Source organism: Chelmon rostratus, chromosome 14, assembly GCF_017976325.1.
Source record: "Chelmon rostratus isolate fCheRos1 chromosome 14, fCheRos1.pri, whole genome shotgun sequence".
Taxonomy (NCBI): domain Eukaryota; kingdom Metazoa; phylum Chordata; class Actinopteri; order Chaetodontiformes; family Chaetodontidae; genus Chelmon; species Chelmon rostratus.
The window spans coordinates 17037149-17063429 of NC_055671.1; the positions used below are offsets into that span (position 1 = coordinate 17037149).

General features: G+C 42.4%; 2 protein-coding genes across 2 annotated transcripts in view; one reads left to right on the forward strand and one right to left on the reverse strand.

The window, feature by feature from the left end:
• sept8a (septin 8a) overlaps positions 1 to 13581 on the forward strand; it is a 32482-nt gene extending 18901 nt beyond the window's left edge. Inside the window, exons 5-10 of the mRNA XM_041951644.1 lie at positions 36 to 197; positions 1754 to 1850; positions 8798 to 8966; positions 9124 to 9256; positions 9837 to 10006; positions 12336 to 13581. Coding sequence (XP_041807578.1) covers positions 36 to 197; positions 1754 to 1850; positions 8798 to 8966; positions 9124 to 9256; positions 9837 to 10006; positions 12336 to 12339 — 735 coding nt within the window. The 3' untranslated portion in view covers positions 12340 to 13581. The remainder of the gene's footprint in view (positions 1 to 35; positions 198 to 1753; positions 1851 to 8797; positions 8967 to 9123; positions 9257 to 9836; positions 10007 to 12335) is intronic.
• A 1616-nt stretch (positions 13582 to 15197) lies between these two features.
• On the reverse strand, positions 15198 to 25074 carry ccni2 (cyclin I family, member 2). The gene is made up of 7 exons (XM_041951645.1): positions 24802 to 25074; positions 23988 to 24144; positions 23419 to 23553; positions 23013 to 23087; positions 22334 to 22474; positions 18483 to 18776; positions 15198 to 17620 (listed from the first exon to the last, which is right to left on the reverse strand). Exons 2-7 carry the CDS (start codon positions 24099 to 24101, stop codon positions 17297 to 17299), a joined length of 1083 nt encoding a protein of 360 aa, XP_041807579.1. The 5' UTR covers positions 24102 to 24144; positions 24802 to 25074; the 3' UTR covers positions 15198 to 17296.
• Positions 25075 to 26281: the final 1207 nt, after the last annotated feature.

Consider the following 26281-nt stretch of genomic DNA (forward strand, 5'->3'; position numbering starts at 1 on the left):
AAGCCCCCCCTCTCCTTTTCTCATCTTTGCTTCAGGTCAACATAATTCCCATCATTGCCAAAGCGGACACAATCTCCAAGAGTGAGCTCCATAAATTCAAAATAAAGATTATGAGTGAGCTGGTGAGCAACGGTGTCCAGATCTACCAGTTCCCGACAGACGACGAAGCTGTCAGTGAGATCAACGCCTCCATGAACGTAAGTCATGATGCGAGATTCTTTCTATCTTTTACTGTTTCCTTATTTGTCAGCACTGTATGTGCTGAATGTAAGAAACCTATACTCAAACTTTGCCTGTTGGGCTGAAGAGGATGAAATGTCGGATGTGTTTCTGCACACACACAAATGTGTTGAAAGTGAAAATGATAGCATTTTTCTCAAGACCTCTGACACATCTATGTGCCTTCCCACTTGTAACATCTTTAGCAGCTCATGTGTTACACATCTGGCAGTGGCAGCATATGTTGACACATTTTAGGGGGTTTTAAAATGTGCAGAAAAATAATGTTTTCTTATCTTACAAATATTTGCAAATACCTGCTGACTGGCTGGCTATATATAAACATTATACATAGTTTTACTTGCTCTGTTTGGTTGCACCAGTTCCCCATCCCTCAATTCTTTCCATCATTATAAAGAATGTATAAACCTGATGACAGCACATGCTTTCCTGAATCCGGCTTAATGTCCATTTGTGCATTTTCCAGTTATCCAACCAGTTTTTTTTTAAATGATGACAAGAGTGTGCATCTAGCAGGATAATTGAACACAAGTGAGTGACTTTTGCTCAGGCAGCAAGCACAAATTCATTTTCTTCCGAATATTTAGCGTTTCATAGTCCCAATTTTAGAGTGGGGATGATGTATAATCACACTGTGCTCAAACACACACCCACACATGTTCAAATGCACTAACGGTAAATTCTCTCATGGATAAATAAGACTGCATTTGGTCCTCCCAGGCACAGTCCTTGTACAGTATCCCCATCTATTCATAGTCAGTTACATCAGCGCCCACGCTCACCAGCTTGTTCCTCAGAGCTGCAACCAGCCAGCTGGTTTCAACTCTCCGCCTAATTTTTGAGGTTGTGTATCGGGCATGTTTCCCCCGTGATGCCTCACTGTCGATCCTAACGAGGCGTAGTAACCCTGTGAGAGAAATCAAAGTGTGTATGTGTGTTTAATGACTTCAACAAAGTAGGTCTCGCAGCCCCAGCTAAGCCACATAGTAAACTTTAAAAGAGGGCTCTGGTGCAGCTCACACTGTATGTCAACATGGTTACACTTAGTGTGGTCTGAGGGAGGGCTGAATGAGAAAAAAAAAAAAATCTGATTGTGATTGGTGATGGTAAATTTTATTTTCACTTAAAAAATAAAAATGAGAATGGGATTTTTTTTTTTTCCTTGGGTCTGTACCAAACACGCATGCTCCCTTACATCTGGGGAATATGATTTGTAGGTCAGAGCATCTCTGCAGCACCACAATGATTAATTTATAATGGTGTGTTGTGACACATTTTACCTTTATCAAAGAATTGCAGCTGCTGTGAGTTGGATATTGCACTTGGCCATATTGCCATTTTGATGAAACTTCTAGTAATATTTCAGGACTTGTTTTATGCTGTGCTGTAAAGAAACTATGAAAAAAGAAAGTGTAATCCAGAAAACAGATGGAGCTGGGACCCCTGGTAATGGCTCCAGTTACACTTGTGACCTCTTGACCTTTTTAACACCCTAACCTCTTTTCCTGTGCAGGCCCACCTGCCGTTTGCTGTGGTTGGTAGCGTGGAAGAGGTCAAAGTGGGAAACAAAACCGTGCGGGCCAGACAGTACCCCTGGGGTGTCGTGCAAGGTGAGAACCACTCGCGAGCAAGTTAATCAGAGCATGTGGGTGGGTGTTTGTGTGAGTCTGTGGATGTGTAAATTCTTTCTCTAGGCTGCTGCAGAGTGAAGATTTTAAGCAATAAGAGAGGGAGTTACATTGGTCCTTTGATCCCAGGCACAAGTATTAAGGCTGAAGTGTTTTACTGGTATCATAGCACAGTTTCATTAACATTTATCCTAACATTTAAGTCACATGGATGACTATGGAAAATTATTGCTCACTTCCTGCCAGTCAGCGGTGACTGTTGAGATTATTGCTGATCTCTGTATCTCTGTGTGATTACAGTCACGACTTCCCCTGAGCAGAAAAGCCTTGAACAGTAGTTGCTGGTGTCATTGTCCATGACATGCAGTATTTGACAGCTGAAAAGCATTTGCAAATACAAAACCATGAGATTCTTTTTTGCCCTGCATAAATCTGATGATGCTGGTCAGTTTGTTTATCCACTAGCTGCTGGCTGGTTGTTAGGTTGCAGGTATTAAATATGTAAATGTGGTGGAGTGGTACATGTGGACATGTGGGAGGAGTGCTACATCATTCGAATGCCTAAAAGTACAATGTCAGTACTTTAACTGTGATAGTCCTTATCATGCCATCATATGAATTTATTTCATTGTGAATGTGTGTGAAAGTCGTCAAGGGTGAAACATTTTTGTGGAAGTATGTAGCACAGTCTCTCTTTCCCCCCTGCAGCCTCATTCCACTCTCTGTGCTCTTTTCAGCAAAATGCCAATTTCCTTGATTTTCATTCTTACAGTTTGTGCTTTTCTTTGACATATTTGATAACTGAAACATCCTTGTTTTGTCAAATAAATCAGGAAATAAGAAGGCATCACCTCGGCCAGTGGGCACTATTCACTACTTTTTTATTTTTGATCAACCAAACGATTAATCGAGAAAATAAACAGCCCAGTAAAGATTTACCGAACACCACTCAACCCTACACAGAAGCACACATGCAGCGGAATGGAAGAGTCATATATAATTAACTTCCTCCTTTGTGCATTGCAAGTATCATTTTGGTCATGCTTTATTATGTTTCCCTTCCACGATCTTTTCATAGATGCAGAAAAACAGTGTATGGTCTGTTTCACACCGCATGCTGTTTGTTTTGAGGATGTTTTGCACTTACAGAAAAATGGCACATAATATAACTCATTGAGGCGTCTATCAGGATCCGTTGTAAAAGCTGCTCTCCTGCTCATGGCAGAGTGTCGCGTGCGTCCCACAGTTTGCCTGTTTATTTATACCCTCTGTCTTAATGCAGAGTGCCCTCCACAGCTGCGAGTGTGACTTCATGCAGAGTGACACTGTGAAATGAAGGGCGAGTGGGCAGAGATTGTTTTGAGATACTGCCAGTGTGTGCCTGTGTGTATGGTATTGCTGTATACGCACGCACGTATGGGATGTTTCTCTGCCTTCGTGTGCGAGTGCATATATCCCTGTTTGTCTGCGTGCATGCGTTGTCCATGCTGACATCACTTACTGTGTCAGGGATCCTGGGATCTTTTCCCACAGCTCATTCCCCCCGTGCCTTGTCAATTAGAGTAAACATTTTAATTTAATAATGTCACACAGAGTTGTGCTGTGAGAGTATTACAGCTCAAATGGGAGTTATGCTCTCAGTGAAGCTCTCTCTCTCTCTCTCCTTACCCCCAGCTCTCTCTTCCTTCCTTTCCTCAGTTTACTGCACTTGTGTCCTCACCCTCTCTTCCTTTCCTCTCTCCATTATCCACTGACCCCTCTCATTCCCGAACCCTCAGAGGACACACTACGGTTATTTATATAGCCTGTTGTGTGTCTCCTGGGGACGGATTCCTTTGGACTACATCAGTCACCATGAAGCTATAGTCCAGTCCACTAACAGACAGAATTGTACCATCTGCAGAAAGTTCTCATCTGTACTGTAAGCTCATTTTTTTGAGATTTGTCTCCTTATTTTGTCGTTCTTCAGCAGCAATTAACAGATAGTTAATATTAGTTGAATACAGGTCTTGTGGCTGATACTGCCCAGCCGGCACTAATATAATAGCATTAGGGTGACATTAGACAACAACTAAAGGCCAGATGTTGCATTAAAAAGAATAGTTTGAGCTTTTAATTCATGAAACATTTGTAGACTCTTGTCATATTCCATTGTTGAGGCAGTGAGAAAGGAGCACAGGAGCATCTTCAGACATAAATATTATTTCTAGCGAAGACGCTGACATTAGCTGCAGTTATATGCACATTTTTTTTCTTTCTGATTGAAGCTGTCAGGACAGCTGTTTACATGATGTGGTCTAATACGGTCTGGTGTTTACATGCGCCGACGTATTTAATCAGTGCGTGACATGCACAAAAGTGGTGAATACATCATGCGTTGGGATTTCTCAGCGGCTACCTTTCAGCACCAACCCATTCAGCAAGATCTCTTTGGCACGTGTTTGATCAGCTCCCTGCAGATGGATATCTATCAGTTCAGTGCAGTAGTTGGTATTATTGTGTTACTCTGAAGTTCTTTAACAGTTTGTATCAAAAACAAACACCAGACGTCCAGTTCAGCTGGAAGCCGTCATTTTTTGGAAGTTTCCACACATTTACGGAAGGCATGTGCAGAAAGATTGCAGTCAGGAAGTAATCAGGTTAAGTAGTTTACATGGTACAGTTTTTCTTAAATTAGTTGATTGAAATTTCAAGCTGTTTGGACCTTTTTGTTCTGACTGAGGTGTTTTTGGAACATTTTTATTCTGTATGTGCTTTGTGAATGTTGACCAAAACAATTTGTCCTGTATTTTGTTTTATTTTTTCTTCTTTTGTTCAGTTTTTTCTACATCTGCTTATCAGCCCTGCCCATATCTGCATGACAACAAAAATCTGGACTGATGGGATGTAATACGAGCAAACTACTTTGCTTTGAGTCAGGCCTGCTTGCAAACCGATGGCTCATCATTCACACAAAACACTTTGTATCACAGTATCTGAGGACACAGGGCAGAAGAGGACAGACGTTTCAGTGTTTTACTACACTTGGGCGACTGAAAGGAAGGCCTGTGTCAGTGGAAACAGTTTGTAGATGCCAGATGTCATATAGATGGGTTATGGTAACCTCTCGAAGAGCCATGGGAAATTTCCATGGACTTGAAGGAAGACAGAGGGAGGACTGTCTGCTGATAAAAAGAAGCTGTGTGTGTGCGTGTGTGCGTGTGTGCGTGTGCGCGTGTGCGCGTGCGTGCGTGTCTTCCCTCAGGATCTTGATGCTCTGTTATCTCTACAGACATCTGTGACATATAGCAGACCCCTCCAGCTACTGTTTGTACAACTGTGTACACACATTGTAGTGGGTGTTTGTATGTGAACATGGATGTTATTAATCACTGACTTTGCATTTCACACTCTGCAACAGCATGTTTTAGGTTGGGGCTGGAGATTATGGCTAAAAAAAGATAGCAAAGGTTTAAAACATTTTTTAATATGGCTAATAAAATGCTAAATCTTTTCTCAAGCTGCAGGGGTGAGGTAGTCTTGCTCTCTCCCTTTCTCTTCATACTCTTAAGTTACTCTCTCACCCAGATGTGCTCTCAGGTACTGAAATTCAGCACTGATTGATTTAACGTGAATTGGTACTCCAAAGAAGCCTTTAAAAGTACTGAGTTCAATACACAATCCATTAGTCAACTTGCTTGTTAATTGAGTTCATGGTCTCCAGAGGATGAATGGTGACGTTTCCTCTTTGCACCAGCAGGTTGATTTTTTTTTTTTTTTTAGGTCTTTAATGACTTGTTTTTACAACTATTGGCTTGATTCCCTTGAAATTTGGTACAGATGTTCCAGGTATCCAATAGATGAGTCCTAATGACTCTTGTGACTTTTCCTTAACTGCCACCAGCAGGGCAAGGTTTTCACTTATCCAGTGATATTTCTCTATATCAGCTGAACCGATTGGCACAAAGTCTGGAGACCCTTTGACTTTCCATCCAGCACCACCACGTGGATCACATTAGCGGTTTTGAGTGAAATGTCTCAAACTATCACATAGATAGCCATGAAATTTGGTGCATTCAAGTCCCCCTCAGGATGAATTATAATCACTTTGGTCATCCCCTAACTTTCATCCAGCACCACCATCAGGTCAAAAAATTAAATTCATCATTCATCATTAAACACTTTACTTTATGACCAGATACCTGCAAAACTGATAATATTCACATCAGCCTCAACTGTACTTTGTGTTTAGTGCTAATTATCATGCTCACAGAGCCACTAGTATGGCTGTAGTCTTGTTATATCATATTTTCTGTCAATTTTGCTAATATCTTACACAAAACCACCAGATATGGTAACTTTATTCACCATGTAGTTTTAGAGTGGCTGCTATCTGTTACTCTGCTACTCAAAATGTACTTAGTATTACTAAAAACACACGAGCAGATGATCAGCCTGAGGCACATGCGTAATTTTTTATGTTCGGTGAGATGACCAGTCTGTCTGCAACAGGGTGTTTTCATTTATATATTTACATTTGTCTATCTCCATTAAGTTTTGAATACTGCAGATTTATATGCAGCCATTCTTCTTATCTCCTCCTTTCTCCTCTATTTGCATGTTTCTGTATGTTCCTGTTCTCGTGCCGGAGTGTTTGTGTGTGCGTGGGTATCTGCAGAGCCCTGTGCTCAGATATCTTGAGGGCTCAGTGCTGCAGTCAGTCAAGGGATTGGCCCTCATTCAGCCCTCAGTGGGGGGCCGGTACAGAGAGACTATTAGACGCCAAATGAACAGGCCATTTCAGTAGCCTGGATGCAGCCCTGGAGAACAGCTCATTTCTGTTTTTAACTCGTATGTTCCCACTAATGATGTGTGGTCAACCAACAAATTTGAGTAAAAATAAAGAGTAAGTGATTCAGACAGCTGCATCACTGCTACGATTTCATATTTTTAAAAAGTATTTTTTTCTCCAGAAGTTGGTTGGTGCTTGTTCATTCGCTTTTTTGTCCTCGTCTAATGAAGGAAAGTCTTACTTCCTTGAGTAGGATGTTTGGGTTGTTTAGGCACTTCGACTGTTATGTGGCATTTTTTCATGCTATATTGTGGTTTGCTATCATACACTGCAGGCTGCTTTCCCAGCATTTTCCACAAGGAGAAGCTAAATGCCATGCTAATTGGGCTTTTTCAGTATAATTGTTGCTGTCTTTATATCCACAGAGCTCACAGCCTGTGGTGGCATTTAAACACAACATACATCCCGGTCTCCTCCACCGGTACCCCGGGGTTCATGACATATGCTCCAGCCCCTGAAAGGCCACGTGCCTTTGCTCTGCACGTGCCTTCACTCTGCACACACCAGATCTGAAACAACAGAAAAGCTCTTTGTAGTGTCTTTCTGAGGCTAACAGGTTGATCATATTAACTTCCTGAAAGGGGAAAGTGTTCCCTTTAACAACACGTCCTTTTTAGCCACTCATTGTAGTTTTTCCTCAATTAGCCGGCTGATGTATCAGGTTATACACCGGACCACAGCTGCTCTAAGTTATGCTCCAGGTTTTTAGTACTTTGAATTTTTGGAGGAGATTGAGCGTATCAAATAATTAGCAGTTTTCCAAGTTTCCACGTGGACTATGAAGATATTGTCAAGTCTGTCAATAGAGGGAAAAATAACGTCAAGAAGGGAAAATTTCATTTGGAAAGAGAGGAGGGATATTTCTTGATGAGAACAAAAGCGGAGAGCCAGCAGAAAGTCTGACTGCAGGGTGTCTGCAAGTCTCAAAGCATTGAACTCAGTTTCCTCAAAAAAGGCCTTAAAATGTATTAGTCAGAGCTATTTTGTATGTGATTGCGGGCTGTTGGGAGACATTACTCACATACACTGAAACAGGGGTGCGACTGTGGATTGTGTGATTAATTAGTTATATCATTAGGGATTATTATATGCTTGCTGGAATTGCTGAAAAAATGTGATTTAACAGTAAATAATTCCAGGCCTCATTGTCCCAACTGGTTCGCCATTATTCTTTGAAATGAAACATGAAACACGTGAAACAGATATGAAATTTATTCAATGTGGTATTAAAAAGGTCTTAACAGATCCTAAATTTAACCCGGTAGAAACCCAGTTGCTGACACTTACTATTAGCAGCATATGTATTGCCATATTATTACCAGCTTGTTTTATCCAGACCACATTCTCAAAGACCACATGATCCATTCATTGTACAGATGGGTTCAGTCCACATTCAGGCACCCCTGCCCACGTGCTCTTGGCCTCTAACGATACCAAAAAAAATCATCGTTCTAATCTCCCATATTGTTGGATGGAGTAAATAAGGTGACCGATGAATACAAAGGCTTTACCAGAATGGAAATGTCACCCAGGGCAGATCCCCCCTCCTCTCTCTGCTGTCAGTCTGTCTGGCAGGAAACACTTCCTGCCCTTTCTCCACCATAATTTCATTTAACCAGGAGAGTCAATCAGTCACGAACCTAAAGTGAAGTTGCTCCAGTAGAAAAAATAAACAGGAAAAGTGCAGAATATCTCCAATTTATCGACTCCTGCTTGATGGCGAAATGCGACCGATTTGGTTTAATTCACAGATGCCAAATGTGATTTTCCTCAGTGTATTTTATGCGGACTACTTCACATTCCTGCTGAGTTGTGATGTGATTTCCTGCTTTTGAGAGAGAACTGGAGAGGAGGGGAGGGTAACGTGGTGACAGATGGCCTGTTAAAATAAGTTGGAAGCAGTGAAGAAGACACAGAATGAAGGCGAGAAGCAAAGACTCAGAACTTGAAACAAGACATCACTGCACATTTGTAGCTCTGAGTCTGGCTCATTAACACGACCAAAACCATTCAACACCACTTTATCATAACTAATAACTAATAATAATTACCTGAACTCCAGCTTCTGTCCTGATTCTGGTGTGTGTTTTCCCTCCAGTCGAGAATGAGAGTCACTGCGACTTTGTGAAGCTCAGAGAGATGCTGATCAGGGTCAACATGGAGGATCTGAGGGAGCAGACCCACGCCCGCCACTACGAGCTGTACCGACGCTGTAAGCTGGAGGAGATGGGCTTCAAAGATACAGATCCCGACAGCCAGCCATTCAGGTGGAGAGCGAGAGAGAGTGAATCACACACACACACACTCGTGCATACACATAATCCAAAACCGCCGAGATCCTCTAGTGTCAAGTCTGTTGTTTAGAGACAGCACCTAATCTTTTCCTTTCTATTCTCGCTCTGTCCTGTCTTTTCTACCCTCCAGTCTTCAAGAGACGTATGAGGCCAAGAGGAAAGAGTTCTTGGGGGACCTGCAGCGTAAAGAGGAAGAAATGCGACAAATGTTTGTCAACAAAGTAAAAGAGACGGAAGCAGAACTGAAAGAAAAGGAGAGAGAGGTCAGTCTCAAGTGAACTTATCCCTATAAGTCAAGTTCTAGTTCTATTTTTAAAGCCCAATGTCACAAATCACAACTTTGCTTCAAGGGGCTTTTACAATCTGTACAACACAGGACAGCCTCTGTCCTTCGACTCCCCGCAGACACCCATTAACAGGGGAAAAACTCCAGGAAGAGCCAGAGATCGCTCTCCCAGAACGGACAGACATGCAATAGATGTGTACTAGACCAACATAGGAAAATTACAGTATGATTTATTTTTGATGACATTAGACAATAAACAGGCCTGTGCTGTCTGGTGATTGCAGATCACTGTGCACTGAGATACACAGAACATGTGTAATGCAGTTTTATCATTGCTGTTCAGTATGCACAAAAACATAAAACATTCTGCACAGCATGACAATTTTGCATCATTTCATTCAATGCATTCAGTATAAATACATGATAATACAGAAGAAGGTGCCATCATATATGAAATAAGTGACACGGGTGATGGCGGATGTGAAGAATTGCGTTCAAACATCAATTTTGCCCTCAAATCTGCCTCCCCTCTGTCCCCGTCGTCTCCTCCCTCTCAGCTGCACGACAAGTTCGAGCAGCTGAAGCGGATGCACCAGGAGGAGAAGAGGAAGGTGGAGGAGAAGCGGAGGGACCTGGAGGAGGAGATGAACGCCTTCAACAGGAAGAAGGTGGCAGCCGAGACGCTCTCCTTATCTCAGCCGCTCAAGAAAGACAAGGACAAGAAAAAGTAAGCCGATCCCTCCTTTCTGTCACTCACTCGCCTCATTCTTCTCTCCGTAGCAGGAAGCTGCTTTTTCCTTCCTTGAACTAATCCTGTTGTCTTTTTATTCTGTGCCTTAAATCCTGAAATGACTTCCTTTTTTTCTTCTCTAGCTTCTCTCATCCCTTCTCCTTTTGCTCTCTAACCCCTGTGGCAAGTCTTTAAGCGGGAGGTTCGCATTCTGCTGCGTCACATCAATGAGCCTTTCACTGGCTGTGCTGTGCAGTTGTCGACCTATCTGCAACACGCAAGCATTTCAGCTATTATAACGGCCTGGCATGTGCAAAGGAAACTTCCTCCCCTTTTGTCCTGCCCAAGCTTAACATTTCCTGTCCTTTCACTCTTTCCTTTTGCCTCGCTCTAATTATTCAGGATGTTCAGGGAGGAGCCGCTGAGCTCACTCGCAGAGGCAATCGAAAGCCTGGCTTATAAATAGGTGATGCAGAATACAGCTCACACGGGGCAAAGCTGATTTTCAAAAGGGGTATGCTGATAGTGCGCGTAACTACAATGCAGGCCTTACGTACTGCGGACTGTTTTCCAGTGCATGAGTTTCTAGATTTATTTTTATCTCCCAGACAGCTATTGGTTTCTTTTCATGTCAGCACAGACATGAAGCAGACCCCTTATTCAGTAACCAGTCACAATGAACATCATCATGTGATGGGTTCATGAACATCATGCAATCGTCAGAATTTACAACCCTGATTCTAAAAACATTGGGACGCTGTGTAAAACACAAGTAAAACAGAATGTGATAACTTGCTAATCCTTTTTTAATATACTCAATTGAAAATTGTTTTACCTCATCAACTTTATTGATTTTGTAAATATACTGTTTTACTTATTCTGAATTTGATGCCAGCAACGCGTTACAAGTTGTGGAACGCTCCAAAAACGCCTGTTTGGAACATTCCACAGGTGAACAGGTTCATTGGTATCAGCTGATAGTATCATGATGGGTATGAAAGGGGCATCCTGGAAAGGCTCAGTCATTCACAAGCAAGGATGGAGGGAGGCTCATCACTTTGTGAACACATGATTGTGAACACATGGGCTCAGAAACTCTTCATAAAACTGTTGTCGGTAAAAACAGTTTGCTTGCAAATAATTGCATTCTGTTTTTTAAATGTTTTATACAGCGCCCCAACTTTTTTGAAACCAGGATTGTATTTTTCTTGTAGAAACACTCTTTATTGTGCAGTGATGCACTTTACAGTAGTTTAAAAATTCCTTCAATGCACCTTCAGGAAACAGTCAACCACTTCTGGTTTTGATTTAGTCAACAATGTACACTATGTGGCCAAAAGTATGTGGACAGACCTGTTCATCAGACCTCCATAAAGAAATGTTTTTGAAGTTTGGCGTGCAAGAACTTGATTGGTTTGCACCCTCAACCCCATCGAACAACCTTTTGGATAAATTAGAACGGCGACTCAATTATTTACATCAGTGCATCAGCAAATCCCTGCAGCCAGGCTCCACACTTATTTGCTGTGTAGCTCATGTCTGCAGTATTTTTCTGCAGCCATCTTGGATGTTGGAGGTCCCTTCACCACAAAACAGCTCCTAGAAAAGGGGAGACAACTGTAAATATACAATGTTGATGCATCTCAAAGCAGTTTTTAAGTCTTTGCAAGTTAATCTTCAAGGTGAGCCCACAATAGCTGAAGCTGACAGCTGTCTGGGAGGTCGGAAATGATCTGAAAACGTATGCTAAGCTTTGGACAAATGTGCAGCGTGAACTACGCATGACTCGATTGAGTTAATAAAGTCTGAGTCATACCGTCTGAGGTTTGACATGGGAGAATTTATTTGAGGACACGTGGCTCCATCTTGTGGCAGCTCACACACTGTGCCGCCAGTGCTGCTGTGGGGCACCGAGCTTCCATTTTGTGGATTTGTAAAGGCGACTGCACAGATCCTTCGTTTTTGCTTTTTACCTGATTCATTTACTCTCTCAAGCCTTAAGTTTCAACACGCTTGAGGAAACATGTCGAAGTCAAAATTTATTCCACATGAAATGGAGCATTTCAGAGGACACATTCAGGAGTGATGTTTGAAAAGGAAGATGTAGAGCGCCCCCTGCTGACAGATTAACGCCATAGTACTGAATTTAGTTGTAATGGCCTGTACTATTGTTTCTGTTCACTAACACAAGCTCTGTACTTTAACTGCAGCTCCTCTTTATTCGTTGTCTGTGGAGCCAAAGTCTTTGTTAATAATTCATTATTTCCATAAAGCAGTTGTTTATTCATTTAATTTATTTTGTTTATTGTTTGTCATTGTTTTTCAGTTAATTTATGGGCGCTGTACACCCTCCCACACACGACCATGGATTTGTCCTCCACCACCATAGCAACGACAACACCTGTTTATTTTCTTTGTCTGTTTGTTTAGTTTTGACATTCCATCTTGACATTGTGCACATGGACCAAAGACACTGAGGATGATGATGATGATGATCATGGTGAAGCCACAGGGGAGCAAAAAAAAAAAAAAAATAAAAAGAGTGAAAGATGGTGACAGATGATGAGGAAAAATGTTCACTTGCCAGCAGTGGCCATCTCATTTATTCAGGATCTGTCATTCTATGTTTTTTTTTTTTTTTTTTGGACACTTTTTATATATATATATATATATGCATTTTGTTTTTCTATGTTGTGATTCAAAGATTTTCTGTTGGGTTTTTTTTGTGTGTTTTGCCATCAACTACTCACACAGAAACGACAGGTTCAAGCCCTTCAAAACTTTCGGGTACTGCAGTGTAACACAGCGAGCAAGTCATTTGAAACTGTTCAAGACGTGTTTTTAAAAAAACAAACAGGATGTGCTTGATTTTGTAGGAGTGATGTTTTAATTACAAATTCATCCATGAAATCAAGCCTCCCATAAAGTTTTTAAAATACCTGAGCTGTTTGAAATGTTGTCTAGCTGTGGTGTGTCTGTTAACCTTTATGTAATAATAAGCATTTAGTACATTTCACAGCAGAATAAAGCCCTGTGTCAAATGAGCCCAAATAATACATTTAAACAGCGTTATGTCAAGCAATAAAACTGAGTACCTGTATACTGTATATATCACTGCATATACATAGGTACTGACAACTTAAAACTTAGTCTTAAGTTTTAATAGAAACTTATGCAATATTCTGGTGCTGTTTCATATTAACTCAATAAATGTATGTGAATATTTTCTAGAGCTTACCCAGCTTAATATGCAAAAATGTACTAGTTTTTGAATATGATATTAATGTAAGAAGCACATATGACGGTGTACATTGTCCATACGTGATGTAACTTTATTGTAAACCATGAGTGATCGCCTTGATGTGAGTGTTGTGACAGTGGACACAACAAGAAGCCAGTATGTATACACGCACACACACACGCACACACACACACACACAGGATTCAGGAAAACGTAGCAGCCTCAGCTCGCTGTAGAAGAGTTTACACTCAGAGATGGAGAGAAGAGAGCAGCTGTATTTACTGTCTGTCGTTGGAAATAAATACAACCCCCCCCCCCTCCCCGACTTTGATGTGTGTCTCTGCCGTGATTTGTTTTGACGATATTCATCCGGGAGGGAGATGAAAGTGAAACACAGGCAGGTGAAGACACTTATTCCCTCACACACACACTCAAAAACAACACACACAGGCTGCCGGTCTCGACTGTAACCCAAACAGCTGTCAGCTCGAGACGGAGCGTTTCTTGCTTAGCGATCCTCAGCTGAAGAGCTGAGAGATGTTTGCTCAGTCTGCACACAGTCCTTCCTGCTGCTGACCTCAGCTGGGTGCAAGTGTGCGTGTGCAAAACGGCACGTTTGCAGTGTGTTTGCCAAAGGTGGAGAGTGAAGACCTGTGTGTGTTTGAGGAAAAAGAAATATGTAAGATTTATTGACTTTGTTTGTCTGTGGAGGAAGCGGGCTGATGTTGGTTAACAGTATGCCTGTGAGTGGTGTGTGTGTGTGCAGTATGTGCGTTAACACGAACTGCAGCTGTTGGTCTGTTTTAAAAACCACACGGCTGCGTTTCAGCTCTTCACGCTCCTCTCGGCTTTACTTCTGTCACGTATGAAGACACAGGTGAAAGAGTTAGCAGCTTACATTGGATCATGTAGGTTGAGTTAGGAGTTACCAGCCGAGGTTTAGCTAATTTTTCTTACTCGCCCATTTAAATATCGAACGAAGGATTTAGATAATAGCAGTTTTTCCACGGTTTGGTAGAGCCCAGGGTGACATCTTCAACTGCTGTAAGCTTCTTTATTTACTGTCATTTCCTGTCTTATGTTTATGTAACAACACAGAGCGTGTGTGACTCACTGCACACAGACAGAGGAAGTCAGGGCCCAGTATTGAGATCTTCCCAGAGTAATGGTTTTCTGTTCACTGTGAAGGCCCTGCCAGCACTATTATTATTCTGTCCACCACCTGCAGGGCTCGCTGGACCTCATCCAGCAGCACAATCTGTTCAGAGCTCTCTGTTCTCTCTATCCTGTGGAACAGCAGCGCACTCTGCTAACAAAGCTCAGCGATAATGGCTCTCTGACAGTCTGTTCGACATATAGGACAGCATGGCGGTGCACGTCTGGTCCACTGCGTTTTAAAGGCTTGAGGAACAGTGTAGTGCTAGAGTCAAACGGGGTTTTCAGAGGCTTGCTTTAGGATTAAGGAACTTGCATGACGAAGGCTGCGATGTTGTTTGGTAAGATTTTAACCACAGACAAGTGCGCTGAAGTCACATGAGGCGAACTTCACCCCTCAAGCTGCTGACTAGACAGATGTTAGATAGTGGAGTCTGGTAATTATGGAAGCTTGTTCCTGTCAGCAAATGAGGGGAAATATTAGGAAAGAAAACAGAAATAGCTTTGTCAAGTTGAGTTTACAAGTACCTTAATTTTGACTAATAATTTCAAATTAATGAAAATGCCAATTCGGAAAATTCATCCAGTAAGTCAAATTTTGTAAAAATTTGTATTTAAGCCAAATTTATGAGACACATAGTCAAAATGTTGATTCAGCATAAGTTTGGCTTATAAGTACTTAATTTTAGAATTACTTGAGCTCATGCAGAGAAAAATATGGACTTCTGTAGCTTATTCGAGGGCACTTGAATAACCTTTTGAAACTGACAAACCTGAGAACGACACTTTAGACTTTTTGAAGTCGTAGCTTTATTTCTGTGGTTGATCAGACAATAAGATATAGCTGCCTCAGTAAATGGAGGAAAATGATCAAAAATAAAACCTTTACATTGGTCACTGGTGTTGCATCCAGCTTGACTGGATGAATCGAAGCAGACTTGACAGTTGAGAAAACAGACAGTAATCAGTTCACATTATAACCAGCAGCCTGGAGTCAAAGGAGGAAACTCAAAGTCTGTTGGCTTCGGCTGCTTGGCCACTGTATTCACGTATCAGCCAACATTAAATACAGTCTAAATTGAAACATAATATTTTGACACTGTTTCAGGTCACACGTCAGTATCATGATGAAACTAACAGATGTGACAGAACGGGGAGGTATTTACAAAATAAAAACAGGACGTTTTCATCCCAATACTTCAATATCAATTCTGTGGAGTTATTGGTGCCCTCATTTAGTATGTTAATAAGAAAAAATATTGAAAATTTAAATGAGAACACTGATGATGGATTACTAATCAGGTAATCTCATAACCATTTTTTTTTTATCATTCAGCTTTAGTGTTGAATTAATCTCCCAAAGGTGCTCTTGTTTGATATGTAACAACAGTAACATAAAACAAAAATCAACACTAGCAAAAGGATTAATGAAATAAAAACATTTGCAGCATTAAGTCATGAAATTAAAGCTTTTGTAAAATGTAGCCTCTGTAAATAACTGGTAAATAAACACTTAACACAGCACAAAAATGTTTAGTACAAGTAAGTAAGAGATTAAAATAATAAAGGTTGTGAAAAAATATAATTATTTGCATTTAAAAAAAGCTTGTCTTAACCTCAAAGTGCTATGCTGGGTTACCGGGGGAACCTGAGCACCAACACACCTCACAAACAAAATCAGGATCAACTCTCAAACATAAAAAAAGACACTCTTGGCCTCAACCACTCTCATAAAAAACACACACAAGTGCCTAATTCTTCTCCTTCACCTCCAACTTAAAAGGATTTGTGGTGGATGTAAAGGACAGGTAGGTTAAAAAGGAGAAGCAAATGACATTATTAATAAGTAGAGAACTTAATGGACCAGTAACTCTGCACCAAGGAGAAACATTCATATCTCAATTCAGTCGGGCTCGACCAAACGCCCACATTTTCTCCTCAGCTGCCAACACAGAGAACGAGTTATGGCATCAGAATAAGAGGTGAACTCCAACACTGATCCAAACGCACATCCAGATTCACATTTGGGTGTGGACAAGTGCACAGTGGAGATCTGATCTCAGGAGAACAAGGCTCTGCCTTTTCTTAAATGTTTTCAGCCAATCTTTAAATGTTATGGCAGGTGAGCAACACCTGGATTCAATGCCTGGTCCAAACGTACACAGGTATTTCTCAGAACAAGGATTTGTTCCTTTGTTGTCCAAAAGCTGGGGAAAAAAAGCAAGAGCATGAAAAACCAACAGGTGGCGATATAACCCTAACCCTACAGCCATGTCGGCCAATCAGCAACCTGAAAAAAAAAGCTACTGCCATTAGACTACCTGCAATGAGAGGTCAAACCTCTAAATTATGATTGCAAATTTCTGGCCGCCTTCGCCACAGCGGGGTTCCTAAGTTCACGGATGGGTCCAAAACCAGCGAGGTTGGCGGCGGGGTCGGTGTCGTGGGAGTGTTGGATTATGTAGCAGTGACCCTCTTAATGCATTTTAACGCCTCTGGTCCTCGATAAAAGTGGAGTCATCTAAAACGTTCTGTTAGCAAAGCTAGCGCCAGCACTATTTTGGCCACGTCCGCCGTTGCACAAAATCTCCTCATGCAAACAAAGCGCTCACAAGCCAAAGACTCTGTTCTTTACTTGTCAACACTGCAAGTGGAGTTTCTGAACATCTTCACCCTGGAAGGAGTTTCCGAAAGCTCTGTTTTCTGCATTTGTGTTTGGAGGAAAGGCCAAAACACACAGAAAAAGCTACATTTTGGAAAATACTTGTGTATGTATGGACTAGGCTTCAGTCAGTTACTTCAGTACCCTGTGTAGAGTTCCAGTATTTCTAACATTCTCACTGTGAAATGGGAGCACTGTGCACTTGTGGGCGGCGGGAATAAACCTCAGACTAATTGACAGCGGGGTGCAGCGGCGGGCAGGGCGAGACGTTTTTCTGCACACCCACGGCATCGTTCCCCTCCGCTCCCGGAGTCGTCTCCTCGTTGTACAAACACCTAAAACCGTCGTAATAATCGTCGCAGTCCCCCTGCTCACCGCCGCCCCGCCCCCTCCTGGCCTGCCTGAAGCGCTGCGTGGGGCTCGAGGCTCGCTCCTCGTCCTGGATCTGGGCGCTGTCCAAGATGTAGACGGCGTTGGCCGGCAGGGAGAACTCCAGGCTGTGCAGGTACTCGTCCACCATCTCTTTGCAGTGGATGAACTCGCCGCTGTCAACCTGCGAGAGCAAAGACATCCAAATGGGTCAAATGATGCACGCTGGAACTAGACCCAACCACAATTTACCTCTCAGACAACACTGTGGTCAGCCAGTTTCAGTTTCTGCACAGTGGCACAAGGTTTTTCAACTTGGTGTATTTGAAGCCACAGCACTGCATGTATTGACTTCATTTCTGCAGGTTTGTGCACAAGCATTTTACACTGTAACCTTCTGTGGACAAGTTAACTAAAATCTGTTCTTTTATTTCCTCAGTTTGATCATGATTTTCTGACAGGGTTGGACCCATAGAAGCAGCCTCTTTAAGCAAAGATGTGTGTCAGTTTGTGGCAGTACAGAGCACCATTTGAAGACCTGAATGTGCCTTCATCCAGAGAACCCTCCAGTATGAGGGGAAATAAAAGCTAATTCTGCACTGTGAACAGGTGCAAATTCATAAAATGAAGGAGGAAAAATACTCAGGGGTTTTGAAGAATAGCATGTGACAGCTGCAGATGAAAAGAAGGACATTTGAAATCAAATTGTAAAGTTTAAAAAAGTTTGTCACGTGTTACTTCCATAAATGTGCTGGATATCTGATCATGTATTAGATAATGTGTTTTTAACATAAACCAAAAATAATGTTGAAAAAGTTACTTAAACCGAAATATGTCGTCAGTGGGACATTTTACTGATGATAAATAAACTCATCAGCGCTCCCTGGTGGACAAAATATTTCCTCAATGGTCTCAAACTTTCATCATTGGCGTTTCTGTACTCCAGTTTCTTTTTATTTATTGACCAACATATCTGCAGATTTCAATATATCTGACTGGAATCATGGAGGAAAGGCCTTCCTAGCAGGCCTGTACTTTTCTCTTACTTGTGCTTTCTTCAGCAGGTCGGTGAAGACGGAGAACCAGTCGGGCGTGAGCGCCTCCAGCTCCAAAGTGATGATGGCCAAGGCCAACGTGGAGCCCTTGAACTGCCAAAGCTGGTGGCAGGCCATACAGTGCTGCACCTGCCTGGTCCACAACGCCACCTGGAAGCCCGGAGGCCTCTTCTGATGCCCCGGCCCGGCGGGGAGCAAGCCGGGGTCTGTCGTCGGGTCCCGGCCGGAGCCGAGCCCGATGGACGGAACGAGGTGAGGGTGGCCGGAGACGAGCAGGGCGTGAAACTGGACCGGAGGGGAGCAGAGAGATGAAGAGGAACGAGACCAAAACGTTAGCATAATGATGTCATTGTTGTCTCATTGTCCATCATCCCTTACCTCTACTATGTCATAATTCATATAAATATCAAATACGCCGGTGCGTTTAACGTCCAAACATGCATATCTGACAACAGGTCAACACATCATTCACCCCTTTGACCCAGACTTCACCTTCATCCACCTGGAACACTGTCAATTTGCAGTCTGAGAATCTCTCCTCTTCTCACGTGGGAGGTAGAGAACATGACGGTCAGGTTTTTACTACTGAAGACCATCCTGTTCGCCTGAGGAATCATAGTAACCTTGTTCGTATTGTATCGTACGTGCAGTGCTTTTCTGTGTTTCCGTTTGTAGGCAGGAACTGTAAATCACAACCCGAGTGGGGGGGGGAGTCGATGTTAAAAAGGACGCTTTGAATTTTTAATTTAGACGATTTCTTCTTCTTCTTGTCACACAGTGGTTAGAAAAAGCCCTGCTGACAGCTTGTTAGTCAGCTTGACTGAAACCAGCGGTCCTAAAATCTAGAAGCCAGCTAGCCTGAGCCCGCTGGTTTAAATGAAGAAAGCTAAAAAGCGAATCACACTGGATTCCGAAAAACAACCCAATCCTCTAATGTTTGTTACAGTCTTTCATTCAAGTTGTGTTCAGCTCATTTGCTTTAGTTTGTCTCTGACTCTGTAGCATGGGTTGTGAAGGGAAGTGGAATTTACTGGGAGGTAGATTCAGCAATGTGGTGCCAAAAGTACCAAAAAGCAAGTTTTCCCTTCTTTGCTCCATTTTTAAAATGTAGGAAATCCAGGCTGGTTTTTTTAATAGTTTTTAATTCAACCTGATTTGATTTGAGCATCCTGCTGCTGATTCTGCCTCTCAAGAGAGTTTTCTCAGTTGAAGCATACTGAGGGATAATGACAAGGCATCTCTGTAAATCCTCTTATTTAATCATATCAAAGTGTCATGGTGGCGAGTCTGTGACAAATTACCAATAGATTCTATTGATTGCTGTTTTATAGACAATGGAGAATAAGACTTTATGTAGGAAAGGAAATTCAGGGCAGGGGGGAATGTAATTGTGAGATACAGTATAGCTAAAAAGTATTTATTTGAATAGTATAAGAAGAGAAAATGTCTTTATTTTATTATAGTTTTTATTAATACATTATGTCTCTTTATTTTAAAAGTCTTGGATTTTTGTAATATCTAAAGTGAAGTGCTCGGACATCAACAGATTCACAGCAGCTCCGCTCACTGTTAACTGATGACACCAGTCAGAGCCGCAAAGCGACAGCCGGGGAAAGTGCCGTGTTTCAGTTCAGCAGGAGACGCTGAATCGGTTCAGTCCGAATGTGCCAAGCTGCTTTCTGGTGACAGTTTAAAGAAAATGTGTCGCCCCTCCACCAACTTCAACAACACAAACAAATCTAAGGCTGTTATTTGTTGAGGGGATGTCGGCTGGTTTGGGGTGAGGTTACTGACTCGCAGAAACAACAGGAGGCATTTAACCAGAAGGTAACTCAATCTTCTCTAACCTAAATCTGACAGCGATTTATTTATTTATTTATTCGAAGACGTGTGTATCAGGACCTGCAATATCCCAAAATCTGATCTGACCATAGTGTGGATCAATGCAATGTGGTAAATCATTTCTGTCAAGAAAACAACGGGCTGTTTTCATTAAGGCATCCAGCCGCTTAGTTCAAGCACACGAGGAAAATCTGCCCTTCAACCGTCCACAAAGTCCAACTCCTTCTTATAATGTGACACTTTGGGCTGGGCGATAATTCAATATGATCAATCCTGACTTTCAGTGAATTGTATCATATGATAATCATATCGTCTGTTCAAATTAATGATGTTAATTAAAAATGCTGTTATAGTGGATTATATGTAAAGCGAAGGGGTCGCAAAGCGATCACAGTTCGTCCTGAGGGGGACGTGAATGCGTGAGCCACATTTCATGGCAAGCAAACTCACAGCTGTTATATTTCGCTAAAAAACAGAAATGTTTTTTGTGTTGCTGCTGATCAGACTTCATCTGAGAAACAAGGATACCTGGACCAGATTTCATGGCAATCCATCCAAAAGTTGTTCAGATATCCGAGTTGGACCATGACGCCGTGCTGCTAAGTGTGGCTAAAAAACTGCTAACGAAAGTACAAACTGAAGTTTTGTTTTACACGTGTGGAGAGTTTACACTTTAATTATAGATGCTGAATATCACCCGGCCCTCCGTGAAGCCCATCAACACCTGCTCAACCTGTTGCCTGTCGCCTGATGTTTAATGATTCAGTCCTGGATGGCTTCTTGTTAACAGCGTTATGATTACAGCCCCGGGCCCAACAGCATAAAGGGACCTCAATGACGTGTGTGTGCGTGTTTGTTGACAGTTGTTAAGGCTTTAGGCAATTATGTATGAGGGTTTAACGACTAAACTACTGTAAACAGCTCCGTGCTGCAAAACAATATTGTGCCATAAACGGAGTAACACAGCGAGGGATTCTTAACAAAGCCAGACCTTCCTTTGACATTAGTTTTAACAACTCACAGCATGTTACAGATGCGCTAACGACCCAAATCGTCTGTTTCCGGAGGGTCTGGGTACCCACTGCAGGGCTGCGGGTGAGAGTTAGTCAGAAGTGCCTTGGCCTGATATGCAACACGCCTGTTATTTTGCTGGCAGCTTGCTAACGCGGTCTTACGTGGTTCGAGGAATCTCATACAGCTCTATTCAGGCGTCTTTGCTGCTTTTTGCCCACACACACAGAAATCTGGTAACTGGCCTGGGTTATACTGTAACTTGGGTTTGTCCAGTTGTGTCACTTTTGCACTGAAGCTGCAGAGTGGAAAAAGGAACTTTTACTTAGCATTTAAAACAATGACGTGGAACTAAAGCAGTGATTTCTAGGGTTATTTAAACGCAAGCGGATTTATCCCATCTGTTCAAACTACGGAGCAAAATGTGCAGAATTAGCACACTGTTTTTTATCATAGCTGAGGTAAGACAGCATATTATTATATCCTAACATCAACCAATATTTACTTATATTTTAGTCGACTTTATTCTGCTGTATTGGAAAACCAAATGTAAATCAAACATATCCTCTGATGAGACTCTTTGATTTTATTATTTGCATTAGAGAAAAGCATGTTTTTATTTAAAAAAAAAAAAAAAAAAGGGAAGGACACACTCCAAGCAGGACTGAATGGAGTTTCTAATAATAAGAATGGGCACAATAAGTCTAATCAAATAAATGCACAATCTCTACTAGGACCAATTCTTTACTGTGGGGGTGAAAAGGGGGTGCGAAGGTTCATAAAACATCTTGAAGCAAACACGATGCAAGCATGATGGTTTAATGTGCGCTTTTGTACCGCTGTGTTTTTAGGGCAACACCGGGACCTGAATTCACAGAGCATTTCAAAGCCGGCTCACTCTGAAGTGCTCTGACCGCTCAGGTCCAGTTAAAAACAAAAAGAAAAAACCCTGTTTTGCTTGCCTGTCTCTCTGCTGAATTCTGACTTACTATGTGAATGAAGTCGACTGGTGTTGCGGTGTACAAGTCCCAGTGCAGCTTGTCGAGAATGATCCTCTCCATGCGAAGAATCTCCGCTGTTGAAAAGTTGCATCCGCTCTGCACAACCAGGTCTTTAACAGAGCCTATTACCTATTTAAACAGACACCAACAAAGGGAAGCAAATAAACGTGTTTTGAAGTAGCACTGACGTGGGTGTCTCTTTTTTTTTTGAACAGCCGTTATTTGCAGGGTTTGTACAGTTTTTTAAGAGTGAAATTCAAGCACTTTCAAGGTACCTACCTGCTACAGTGATAACAAAATCCACCTGTTCTAGTAGCTGCTGAGCAGGTGCAATAGTTCAATGTGCACACGTATCAAAGTTCAGAGGACGCCGCTCATTCTCAGACGAGATGACCCGGCGTCATGAGGGTTACGGCACCATTGTCAGTCAATCTAGCTCCGCGTCTGGCTCAAGACGCCAGGAGACGGATCGTTCAATTTCAAATGTTAAAAGATTTTGGTTTACATGAGTGTTGTGTCGAAACGTCAGATCGAGTTGAAAATGAAGCATTTTTCAAGGAGTATGTTCAAATTCCAGTATATTCCCAACCTTGAAAACATAACAGTTCAAATTCAGCATTTTCCAAACTGTACAAACCCTGTGTTTTGATTATTGATAAGATCTCACCTCATCTTCCTCATTGATTTTGGCAGCCAGGACCAGTGAGGTAAAAGCAATGCATTTTAGGTATTTTGGTTGAGCCTAAAAACAGAAAAGAGATCATTTAGTTCTTAAGAAGCAGAAAGATTTCTGAATGTAAAACTGTCACTAAGTGAATTTGGGAAGTGATCATCTCGCTCAGCAAACATTCGCGTGCAGCCCAATGCAGAGAACAATGTGATGTAAAATACAGATTAAGTCAGTTGTTATACTGAATACAGTCTTGGAGCGTTATCTTAGGGACCAAGAAGTGAAGAAGAAAAAGAAAAAGATGATTTGCATGACTGTAATATGCAGCCATTTGTGCAGGTTTTCAGTAATGGGACATTTTATATACAGAACACTGGCTGGAAACCATTATCAGACGCTGCACCTTGACAGTGGACAGCAGGCGGTTGAGGACGCAGACTCCCAGTGCAAAGGTCTCTGGACAGAACTGGAACAGCCTGTTCATGTCTCCGAGCCAAAGGATCATTTCTTGGTGTTGGGATGAAGAGATGTCAGCGCCCTGAGCGGCCAAAGGAGACGACCATTGGTTAATATATGAAAGAGTACAGGTCGGGCGTTCATTATCAACCCGTAACTTGAAGCTTGTCATAACCTGAACTGTTCAGAGCCTGCTGCTGAGTTCTGCCTTGTGTTTCCACTGTAATCCAGACTGGCATGTTACAGATGTATGCCAGCAGACATCAGTTTCTCTCATTAAATGGACCACTGTGGCAAGTCAAATGCCAGTTATGATATCTCAGCTACACCTTTTACTGCTAATCTGCCTTTTCTCGTTGATATTATGCTCTCACTTTACATATTCAATGTTTACCTACATCTGAAAATGACAGCTTTCTTTACATTTACATACATTAAAATGCTACATTCAGCACCTTTAATCAACCTGGAAATGCAAAATGACCCTCTGTGCATACACGTGTGCTTGTCTCTCACCTGGATGCACCCATTCTTGAAGACCGGCACCTTCCAGAGGCGAGCCTCCCTCACCAGGGCCGCCTCCAGCAGGACGACCAGCCGACGGCTCTCCATGGCCACTGGGTTCTTCATCGCCACCACAGCAGAGGCCAGGCTGCACCCAGGGCACACGCACCTGACGGAGGAGGAGACAGATGAGGCTACAATAGGAGCGTATTGGCCTACACTGAACAAACTTGCCTTGAAATCATCTGATAAGCTATGCACACACACTTCATATAGATGAATGGTCGATTCAGCTGCTTTATGCACATTTCACCTGCATTTTAAAAGATTTGATGGAGATGGAAGGTCTAACACTGGGTTCCCTTTCTGTGAGGTAATCCAACACAGAGGGTTTTAGCTGACAGAAAAGTTCAGGACTCTCAAATTTTGCACAAAACAGCAACTTCAACAGCTCCAGTAGGTCTCAAACTGGTTTCACAGCGTATATTTTGTCAGTTTTGGGCGCCTGTCAGCAGTAATCTGATAAACAGTTGATCAGAGCAGCTGAAAGAGCCAAAGAATGCAGCAGGAAACAGAGTAGTCTGATAAACAACATCGCCATTTTTCAGGCTTTGCGCGCAGGAAGCGCAGCACTGAGAGGCTGCTTCGATCATTCGTAGGGGACTTTGTTTCAGTCTGCTGCGGGTGAAGCGCCGCACAAACCCAGGATCCAGGCGGGATAATGGGCTGCAGCTGCTGCAGCCTCCCGCACAGTTGCTCCTGCAGCCTGAAAACATTTGTCTTCCTCTTTCTCTTTGTTGCCTTTTCTTTCCTCGAGCGCTCTTACCTGTTCGATCTCAAAGGTAGGGTATCTCCTGGACGGCAGGTGCATTTATACGCTTTTGTTTTTTCTCCCCCCACCCCAACAACCAACTAGTCCATATTCACCGAAAGCTGCAAACAAACAAACAACAGTCGGATGCTGTCTGAGAATACACCTCGGGAAGAAACGCGTTGTGGAGGGAGTGCACGGGAAGCAGCCGCATTATATTAAAACGAGCAAATCAAACAAGAGGCGAAAAGAGCGCTAATTAATCCAAATAACTGGGTCAGCGGCACAAATAAGCGCAAAAAAAAAGAGAGGCAGGAAGCGCAGACTCCGGGAGTATTGAGGGCAGGCTGTGTTTTGAACGCACCGGACTCCGCCCCCCGTGACGTCACACAGTCTATTAAGCAGAAATGTGTTAGTGGGTCAGACATACGGGACCCCGCGCACAAAATGGTCGAGCTTTCACTGGAAATGGAAGATTTCTGCTTTGTATCCCAATAATAAGTTAGTTCAGGTGCAGGAGCGTATCCGCACGCCCCCCCCCCCCTCTTTTATCTGCATTCATCCAGACTGCATGTCCACCAGCAGCTCCCACTCTGCTGCAGGATGATGCTTCTGATGAAGGGTTTGATTGCCTCGTTGCTGCAAAGACAAATGATCTTGAAAATGGGTGATTTTCACATGCATTTCACTTTTCATTACATCAAAACAGGCAGCTTTAAAGAGGTCAAGGCCTTTTTTCCCCTTCTTCAGCTGCATGAATGGTGCACTGCAAAAACCCAGCTCTCAAAAGCAAGCAATGCTTCTTAAAATAAGCCAAATTATCTGCCAGCAGAACAGGAAATGTTGCCTTTTTATAGCAAGTAAAAACAAGCAGCCACAGTTATCTTAAAAGTAGTCGACTCAGTCTAAAAACAAGTACATTTTTCTGGTTTTAAAGGAATTCTGCCCGTGATAAAGCAGTTTTGTGCTTGGTCAAACAGCTTTATAATTCTGGAAATCCTAGTTACCCAGAACCATAAAATCTGAGTAAGAAGTTATAATCTTATAAGGAGAAAAAAAAGCTTGAAAGAAGTGAAATGCTCTCACATAAAAACCGCCAGGTAAGAAGATTTAGCTCAACCAGCCAGACAACAAACAAGCACATACTGCCTTGCTTTCTTTTACCTTCCTCAGATTTCACCTTTTGCAGCGCAGGCTGGTTTTGCTCATGGCACAGACCGCCGAGCCTCACTCTGAGGGCAGGTATGATCCTGCAGCCTCATCCCTGATGTTGTCTTTGATTTTTTGACTTCCAGGATTTATTCTAGCTGTAGGGTGGAAAGCTCAGGTGTAATTAAGAACAGGTGCCAGGTGCAGAGCATTGATTGTATTGCACTGTGCCTGACTGGCAGGACTAATTGTGCCATCTGTAAGTCAAAATGTCAGGAAAAGTGTCTCAAAGAAAAGAACTGATGAAGCATATATTAGCATTAGCATTGCTCGCACAGTTGAACCT